Below are 10,674 nucleotides of genomic sequence, written 5' to 3'. Positions count from 1 at the left end.
CACACAACATAATAGTTTCATTAAAAAAAAATCAGATGGAAGGAAAATACACACATAACAGTTTTATTAAAAAGCAGATGGATTATTAACCAGTTATTTATGTATTATTGACGAGTTATTCTAAGTGGCATAATTTTTTTAATAACAATAATCAGTAAATTTATTTTCGCAATTAATATTTAGAAATAATTATCTTCACTACTAATTTAATAATTAAATTTTAACTAATTTGACAATTAAATTATAATAGATTTTCCTACTTGTACACAAATTTATACTATAATAAATTTAATAACATATTAGAATAATTTATAAAAGATTAAAATTAAATTTGATGACCCTATCATTATATTAAAAATATATCGAAAATTTCACCGATCAAATATATCAATAACTTAGGTCAATAAATGTAATTACTTACCTTATAATAACCTTATCACAAATATATAAAACATCTTATTTTCATTAAAAGTTACATTTATAATAATAACACAGCAAGTCAAAGAAACATATCAATTGAAATTCACATTGATAATATTATTACATAATAATATAATTTTGAATTTACTACTGTAAATATCAAATTAATATATAAAACCCTTATTTTTCACTCTTACAAATATTTGAGTGCTAAAATTAGTGGTATTCTGCTCCATTTTAACTTGAAGAGTCGCTCACTTCAAGTGGCTCAGACAACCACTCGGTAAAATATACAAATTATTTTATGTGAGAGACTCAGATAAATGCATGGGGTTAGATAATTGCATGGCCAGACTGTTTCAGTCGTTTTCTGTTAATTTCAATTGGCCAGGGAAGAACTGGGTTTTCAACGATTGAATTAGTGTTGGTTTTGTCGATTCTAGCAGGGCAGTGATTTATCTGGCACGTAGCTTTAATGGAGCGGCGAAAGGAGCCAACATATGAATTCTATTATTGAAAGGGGAACAATGAATGATGCTGTCAATAGTCCCATCAAACTGCAAATGGACCACTGAATTGCAGATGCCCTCCTTGAAAATCTCGTAACCGTAACGTTTCTTCTCTTCCTTTCTCCTGCTGGTCCTTTTAAATTGTCTTCATCATCCACTCAATTGTCACATTATATGCTTTCTCCTCTTTGATGTTATGTTATATAAGCTTACACCTCTGTTTTTCCTTTCAACTTTGTTCCATATATGATGATTTCTCCATGTCTGCGAAATTGGGCTTATTCTTGTGGGCAGGATTCAGGGTTCTTCAGTTTATTAAAAGTTGGACCAATAAATTTATGAATGAACTGATTTGATTTCTTATTCAATGTTGTCTTCCTAGGTTCACACACATGCCTGTGCATGCTTTTGTAATTGGCTTGCCTGGTTTCAGTATATACAATTTGGTTTGATGTATGTATGGCTTTAAGGCTTTGTTTGCAAAACTTACATGATTTTATTGGTATACATCTAGTTTTTATTGGAGAGGAGTTGGGCTGATACAGATTCTCTCTTTCTATCCGAAAGATCTTTTTGTGTCTGAAAGCTCACTTGCTCAAGTAAAATGCCAGAAATAGCTTCAGAACTGCATAAGGGGTTGTTGTTAAAGCACAAAGAAACCCACAATCTCAGCAATTATGATAATATAGATAACAGTATGCTGATTCATGGAGAAGGGGACCAGTCAGAGATCCAATTCCATGATGGACTTAGTTTTTCCCAATTCATGGTAGCTGGCTCAATTGCTGGCATGGTAGAGCATATGGCTATGTTTCCTATTGACACCTTGAAAACTCGAATGCAAATGTTGGCTACATCGGGTGGTTCTGCTCACGCGGCTGTGGGTAGAGCCCTAAAGTCCATAGTGAAATCAGAGGGCCCTCTGGGTCTCTATAGGGGTATTGGAGCAATGGGTTTGGGAGCTGGACCTGCTCATGCTGTATATTTCTCTGTATATGAGACTTGCAAGGAGAAAATGGGAGGTAACAGACGTGGTCACCATCCTTTTGCCCATGCAGCATCTGGAGTTTTAGCCACCATTGCAAGTGATGCAGTTTTTACTCCCATGGATGTAGTGAAGCAGAGGCTGCAGCTCAGAAACAGCCCATATGGAGGAGTAATGGATTGCATCAAAAGGATTTTGAGGGAAGAGGGGTTTAGAGCTTTTTATGCATCCTATAGAACTACAGTGGTAATGAATGCCCCTTTCACTGCTGTCCACTTTGCAACTTATGAAGCAGTGAAGAAAATTCTGAATAGAATTTCTCCTGAAAATGCAACCGAAGAGCACCTCCTTGTTCATATAGGTGCTGGTGGTGCGGCTGGAGCATTGGCAAGTGCTGTGACAACACCTCTTGATGTTGTAAAGACTCGTTTGCAGTGCCAGGTTGGTATCTCGTTCTGAGTCATTGTGCTGTCAATCTCATTAAGTAGACATTAATCAGAAATAATAAGAAACAGGTGGTCTTGAAGTTTACTCATGAAGTTTATCAATTTTAATGTTGGGAATCATTCAAATGAGCCGTATGGTGAATGACCTGTAGGAATTGATCAGATTAATAAATAGTGAGAAACATAATTGCACATAGAGAAAGAAACATGCACTACACAGCCCCCAGGAAGGGATGTGTCATGTTTTTATAGGTGGGTAAGATCATGAACCATTTGTTAATCAACATCATGAAAATTATATGATAATAAAATGAATTAGCGCAGGTTTATTTTACACTTGTTTGTTTAAAGTTTTCTCAGTGTTCAATAGAAGCGGGATTGATAGGAATCTATTTTAATAAACTAAATTTCCAATCAAGGTTAAAAACCTATTTATCAAAAGCAATCTTTAATATCTGAAAGAGTTATTTTTATGATATCATGGCCAAGAACTCGTAGAACTGTTATCTGTTCTTTAATCAAGACTTGCTTGAACTTTTATGTTTATTAGAAATTGCTTCAGGCCTTCTCTAGTATGAAGGGTTTTGTTTTTAAGGAAGAAATATGCAAACCTTTTCAAGCCATGGTGAGAAAATGAATGCATAATAAGTATAGAATTACATTTCAGTCTTGAGCTTCCCTGAATCAAAATTAAACTCGGGAAAAAAATATCTTTAAAATGGGCACATTTAATGCAAATATCACTTATGTTTTTCCCATTGTTCCAAATATGATCTTCTTAGTATATCATCAGTTAGAGATTTTTTTGTTGGCATTGAGGTCTGCAATCTGATATATTCATCTTGTCCTAATCTGCAAACCATGATCACTTATCCTATTTCTATCTTAGCATTCTTTTGTTCCACACTAGCCTTATCTGACAGCAATCCATCTTGCAGATAAAAGCAAAAGTACTTTTTAAATGAGATGATCTATTGATGGGTGGTCATTTAAAATGTGTATAATTTGTTCATTTTTTCAGTTTGTTATGAAGGATACAGGAAATTAGTCATTGCACTAAAAAGTAGTATTGCATGATAAGTTCTGGGTTTTATCATCAACAATTCTGAAATTCCTGCACATTTGTCCAATATTCTGCAGGGAGTTTGTGGCGCAGATAGATTCAGTAGTAGCTCAATAAGTGATGTTGTGGGAAAAATAGTAAGAAAAGAGGGACCTTCAGCTCTGATGAGAGGGTTGAAGCCTAGAATATTGTTTCATGCACCTGCAGCAGCCATTTGCTGGTCTACATATGAAGCAAGTAAGACCTTTCTGCATAATGTGAACCAAGCTGCAGCTCGAGTATAGAGCTTACAGAGTTCCTCTAAATAAGTGATCCCTTGATTTTCCTGTCAAGGGGAGTACAATTATCTCATTGTAGCTCTTCGTCAAATTACGTATAATTTATACCTATGCATTTCTGAGAAATATCTAAGGGCATGCTATCTGATTTGTGTGTACATCCCATCAATATTTATAAAAAATTAAAGCATCAAATTTAAATTATGTAGCGTAAGAATAGCAGCAGTTGATATATTCTATCTATATTGCAGAATAGTTCTTCTTGACCGTTGTTCCCATGGAATAGTTTATAACTGTACAACACAAAACTAAATACATTTGTGTCCATTTTCATGGCATGGGAGTCGTTTGGCCTCCACAGCGAAAGGCCTTCATGTTTCCCTTGTTGGACATATTTTTTACAGTGACTTAATCAGATGGATTGGCCATTCTTCATAAAATTGATAAGGAAACAAGATATAATCTGTTATCATACATTACTACCTGATTTCTGTTTATTTTTCTTGGGATGTTGATCACCTTCAATCATCAGTATTTTGTATTTTATTATCTTTGCAGAACTCCCTTGTTGGTATGCCAATTAGTTTTTTTTTTGTTCCTTCTATAATATGCTTTTTAACACCTGTTTTTGGATAAGATATCCAGGTGGGGAGTAAAAAATTAAACGAGGCACTACATAGGCAAGGTACTTTGTCTATATTGGATGTTTTTGTAATTTTGTTAACACCTGTTCCTGGATAAGACATCCAGGATGGAAGGACAAAAAATCTAAACGAGGAACTAAATAGGCAAGCTACTCCGCGTATATGGTATATTTTTGTAATTTTGTCATGGATCAAATACACAATAAAGCATGATAAATCTGCATACAAACATACACATCAAATATGAACATGGAGCGCAATTCCCAACAATATTATTATGATAAATTATGACTCATTATCTATGTGGAGAAGAAGTCCACATAACCCGATTCCATCCCAGTAGAATAATCACAAGCCATTGTGTCCAATAATAACTCTGAATCTCTTACTATACCAATTCTCCTCATCGATCATGCAGGTCTCTTGAAAATGTTTTGTTATCAAAGCTTTGTTGTTAATGGATTTCCATATGATAAAACCAAGAAAAAAAATTTGCTCATATTTTACTCTCTTGATGCTACCACTAATTATCCATCCATCTACATTCGATTCTTATCAGTGTCTGTCTTGATTGTTTTGTGTCACATAATTTTTTTTCCCTTCATTCCATGTGTTGTATATAACTTTTCCAATTTGTTGCAGTTGTCAGCGTTTGATAATCCATGGTTCTTCAACTGTTGTCGATGCCACGTTCCATGAATGTAGTTGATTTTGCCATTTATTTCTTATAAAGTGATTATACTCTCCGTAGTGAGGATGTTCACAAGGTTCTATCTTTGATGGGTTGCTTTCATCTTACACAATCTTATTCTTAATCTTTTTTTTTTTTAATTGTAAGTTAGTATTCTCTAGTCTCTCTTCTTGATCTTCAGTTACTTTTTTTATAAATAATATCATCATATTCGACTTTAAATCTTTAGGATGGAGCTCAACTTTTTCAATTACTTTTAGTAACTTTCTTTTATCTTTTCTTCTTTCTTCTACAGCTAAGGGCTGATGTTATTTATCAATTTCATTTCTCCTTTTTCAGTTATCACTTGGTTTTTTTTTGAAATCTTCTATATTTAGGGCTTCTTCAATATTCTTCAAGCTTTTTAATCTTCTATTTATTTATGATCTTTGATATGTTTTTTCAAATTCTTGATCTTTCTTATGATTTACGGAAACATAAGATTTGCTCGTCTTTCTTTAACTGTTTCTCTCGAATAATCTTTAACCTTCTTGCACTCTTTTTGTGCTTTAAGGTCTCAACTTCTTTCATAAATGTTTGGTTGGAAGGGCTTATATCTTGGAGAAATATTCACACTTTTAGCAAGCTTTTCTTTTAGCCCATCTTTGTCCTTCTAAGATTTGGATATATTATGATGTGCTTTTTTAATTCCTTCTAATTCATCCTTGGTTTTTACCATATTTCTCTTTATTTTTGTTTCTATTATCCATTTATTTAAGAATATATTTTCATATTGTTCCCACTACAAGGAAAACACTTTGTAGTAGAAGTTTTTAGTGTCATAAGACTGGACAAAAGTTTCAAAAAACCTCTGCTACAACCTCCACCATTCATAATGGAGGATCTAGTGGCAGTTCTAATATATGTTCACCATAACCAAAAATTCTTGAGCAGACATATGTTTTTGCTGATGTTTTCTATGCTTATTCTTGTAACACACATCAATGCACCTTTAATAAATAGGTCCGGAGGCATAAATAAAACTAGAAGCATTGGTGCTTCTATATTTATTACACACTTGTATTGTTGTTTTTGTATAACAAAGCACTAGTACTTGCATAACTTTATGCACTGAGATGTTTCTTTTGTTTTATGCCCCATTAATGCTCATGTAAGTATTATGTACTTGTGCCTATATTACCATATGCACTAGAGGGATGTGAAATTTCGAACATTTAGGATGAGAAGCTAGTGCGATTTCAATGTGTATATTTGATCTAAAACTCTAGTGCATATAAAATATTTAAAGCACTACAATGTATAAAATGTTTAAAAAACTACTATGTTGTTTAAATAAATGGTGCTTTTCACAATTTTAGCACCAGTGCTATATGTCAAATAATGGGCATTAGTATGGTTGAGTCATAACAATGCAACATATTTTGTACTTTAACATATTATTTAATGACTTCAAAAGATTACAATGCATTGATATTTTAGTTAATTATTATTTTAAATTAAATTTCAAATATTTATGTCAAAATTAAAAATGTTATATAATAATATTAATTATAATATTAAATTATTGAATGATTATATTAATGTGTTATTCAATGTGTTGTACTTATATAACAATTTAATTTATTATATATTAATTAATGGATACTTTTATTTTTTATTATATTGGACAATGCAATAAAATAAGAAACCCATATTATTATACATGAATAAGATATCCACCATCTTACAAAATGAGAGAATGTAAAGGCTAACAATAATCAAAATGTCAACACTATGTAGTTGTTATATTTATTAGTAATATGTATTTCTTATACTTATTGGTAATTTATTGACATCCAATTGGGACAATATATCAAATACATTAAACAAAATGTCAATAGATAATTGTTACAGTTATTTAGTAATATGTTCTTATATAATTGTGACAATATGCTGACCACATTAAACAAAATCTCATATTTTCACATGTAAATGTTCCAAAACATACAACTTGTAGTAATATTCAATTATATTGATTGACATTCATCACTTGAAATAATATATGGTTGAAGTTGTGCCCATGCCTCATTTATTTATTACTTTTCGACAATATTGTATTTAACTTAATATTTTCTAAATCAACTTGTTTTTATGTTCCTCCTCTTCATGTTTCATCTATAACCATAAAAATAAAGTATAATAAATATATCTATATTTATATAGTAAAAAATAAAGTATAATAAGTATATCTATATTTATATAGTAGAATACACATGATTGCATAAATGAAAAGAATACCATGATAGCTAGTGATTCCAAAACAAGACACATTCGTTTGAAGCCATGTTGCATGTCTTCTCTCAAAATTATTTATATGGGCTGCACTCCATAATTTTTTCGATCAATGTTTAATATGTCATGACAAATCATAATGAATGTAATTAATATAAATATTTCTTGCTATTCTATTGATTATAAAATGAACAAACTTAAACAACATAATTACTTACAAATTATTCAATTAACCTTGAATATTTTAACAATACTCACAATCCACACTTAATGCAATTTTGATCAATTCTTTGGTTGTATTTTCTTTGTGTGTTAGCACCTATTAGAAAACATCCATGCACGACTATAAATTAATTATTTAAATATAAAATTTATAACATATATGAAATATTAAGTAATGTAAAAAACATGAGTACTTACTAGTGTCATCAATCATTTTGTTCCCTATTTTTTTATGTGCTGAATGGGTTTCATTTTGTTTTAATTTTTGTAACAAAACAATTGAAAATTAATTTTTTTGTGTGATAATTAAATTTGATGTATATAAAAGAATAATTAATGATTACATGCATTTGATACACATTGTCGTCACGATGCAATCATGTTAATTTCTTTTCCCATTTTCTTGTACAGTATTTTGGACATCCCTACCATATGTATAATTTTTCTCCTCATTTGCTTTTTGGAGTTTACATAATCTTCCTCAAAAAGAAAAGCCACAATTTTTTTAATCAACATGAAAATAAATATAACAAAAAAATTGTTAATTTTTGGGACATACTATAGAAAAATATATTTAGGATTTTTTTTAAATGGTTTTCTTTTGTTGTTGTAAATTTTTGTTATTGCAAGTCTTTCAAGTCTCGTGGGATTTATTGGCAATGGATTTAGAAACACTTTTTATAGTTTATGTATAATTTGATTTTTAGAGTCATTAGATTATTTTTTGGTATTCTAAGTGGAAAATACATTTATATGTTCCCTCCACTATATCGTTCATAATTTTGTTAAAATGTAACTTCTCTCTCTCGTTAACTTCCAAGACCATTCCATATAAATTGAGAATCAAGTCATCATCATTGTCATCATTTATAATTTTTATCTTCTGAGAACAACATTCTATTTTGCCACTATTAGTCACTTATATAACATTAACAAAATGTGAAATCGAGTGTTTAAAACATACTAGCAATTGATGTTAAGAATATTATTTTTAGTTAAAATTCAAAGAAAATTTCACATTGATTACCTTTTGATCCATCTAATTCCTCTCTTTGCAACATTTTTATAAATCTTTTATATTCTTTTGCACTCAAATTGTAAACAATGTTATCAATTTTCTTCAAGTTTATGCTTTGGATGATATGGATTAACTAATACAAATTATTAATTTCAACCCAAAGGTAATTTAAATGTATAAATTTTTTAGTAAAAATTATAGAACTTGTTTTTTTCACTTATTGGAATGTATTATTATCATGTTTGTTGCAATAAGTTATTTTCCTTGAACTTTAACCGATTATATTCTATAAAAGAAACCATAAATCATCATATAGGCATTATAAAATTTGTTTACAAAAGTAGACGCCATTGTGTATAAATGGGATGGCATAAGGATGCCCAATTTTGGCTTGACCAATGGGGGACAAAGGAAAACATCATTTTGTAGAATAAGGATAATATTAAAAATATTATTACTTCAAAATTTAATGAGAATTTGTGTGGTGATAAAGAGTTAGAGGAAAAAATGAAACTAAGATATTATAAGGAAGTGATCAACTCCGTACTCGAAAACTAAGAGTATCACTTTGCCTTGAAAAATGTTGAGAAGAAAATAAACATTACAAAAATAACAAGAAATTCTCATGACCTTCATAGTGAAATTGGGTGTTGGTCATTCCCGAAAACACCATGAGACATGAAAGAGTTTGTCACATTTGCTACATAAAGATGACTGAAGATAAAAAACACTTTCTTAGATTGTTTATCTTATACTCACATTCATTCTAATTTTTAAACAATTTGTCACACTATCAACATTCCTAACCTTTTAAGTCAACAAAGCTATGGTGATCTTGGAATGATTATCTTAATGCTTTTCGAGCTTATAAATAAAATGCTAAGAATTATGAGTAATCTCTTACCTTCTGAAGGCATGATAGACCATATTGGACTTAATGGATGTTAATAATCATCATCATTATCATTATCATCATCAATCATAAACAAATATGCACCAATGCATTGAACACACACGCGTACAAACAAACACACATAAATACATACACACCATTATACAATTATTATGTTGTTCTATATTCAATAAACATTTTGTTTATGAATTATTATGTTGAAGTGATGTCTTATAAAGTAAAAGAAGCACCATCATCTTAAATTTATGTTTTCAATGCAGCATTGATGTCAAGAACACATGTAAACCATATGTGGTGCTGTTAACAAGAATGTACACATTGGTGCATAATGTTTGCACAGTATGCGCTGTGGATTAGCAAGTGTTTTTTGACACCGACATGGTATGGGATCTAATGTAACGAGTGGTCCAATTGCAATGGATACCAATTACCTCATATAGAAGTTTAAACAGTCTATATAAATACATTGCATGAAAAAAAATATATTGTGAAATATAGAGAGGGAAATCAAGAGGAATAACAAGAAAGCTAACATTTTCAATATTGAAGGTATCTACAAAACCTTTATATGTTTTTGAAAATGTTGTTGAAAAATGTGCAACAAGAAATGTTAAATTTAGAATGTGCTAAAAGTAGATCTGCTAAAAATAGCAGTTTTGCCAGTGAGGTCATTGGCCACATTGGGTGAGAGGTGAAACTGCTAAAAATAGAAAGTTCTAAAAATAGAAATTTTGGGTCCCTTTCTATTTATAGCAGTCCCTAGTCTATCTATAGGAAGTAAAATTAATCTTGGTCTTAACAGTAGTTGGAAATATTAATTAATTAATTCAGTTGAGTTAATTAGTTAAGGAAATTTGAATTTGAGGTCTTTGTGAGCATGCACATGAGTTGTCCCACTTATTGAGGAATTTATCCTTAATTTCCTCCAGTGATTGAGGGAATAAGTATGAGTTCTATAATGAGAGAATTAGTTGACTTAGTTCTAACTAGTCAAGTCCAGTTAGATTATTTTAACAAGTTGTTAAAATAATAAAATATAGTTTGTTGATGCGTACATGCCTGTGACAACTATTATTTTAGATAGCTGAGGATTCACTCATGGATAACTGTTGCATGTCAGTTCTGTCAGAGACCTAGTTGAGATCAGAAGTGGGACAGTGTACTATCAGATGCTTGACTATTTCTAGTAAGTAATTTTTGCATGGTTGAGGAAC

The 10,674-nt window shown here is 30.7% G+C and overlaps 1 protein-coding gene across 1 annotated transcript; it reads left to right on the top strand.

Moving 5' to 3' along the window:
* The first annotated feature begins 673 nt into the window (after positions 1-673).
* Positions 674-3,905, top strand: LOC149161920 (uncharacterized). Its single transcript, XM_089437083.1, has 3 exons — positions 674-1,028; positions 1,444-2,355; positions 3,501-3,905. Exons 2-3 carry the CDS (start codon positions 1,534-1,536, stop codon positions 3,705-3,707), a joined length of 1,029 nt encoding a protein of 342 aa, XP_089293209.1. The 5' UTR covers positions 674-1,028; positions 1,444-1,533; the 3' UTR covers positions 3,708-3,905.
* Positions 3,906-10,674: the final 6,769 nt, after the last annotated feature.

This window comes from Pinus tabuliformis, chromosome 5_2, assembly GCF_031772625.1.
Source record: "Pinus tabuliformis cultivar Carrire ecotype Pingquan chromosome 5_2, CPIR1, whole genome shotgun sequence".
In the NCBI taxonomy this organism is placed as follows: domain Eukaryota; kingdom Viridiplantae; phylum Streptophyta; class Pinopsida; order Pinales; family Pinaceae; genus Pinus; species Pinus tabuliformis.
The sequence above is the reverse complement of the archived record's forward strand: the minus strand, read 5'-3'. Positions and strand labels throughout refer to the sequence as shown.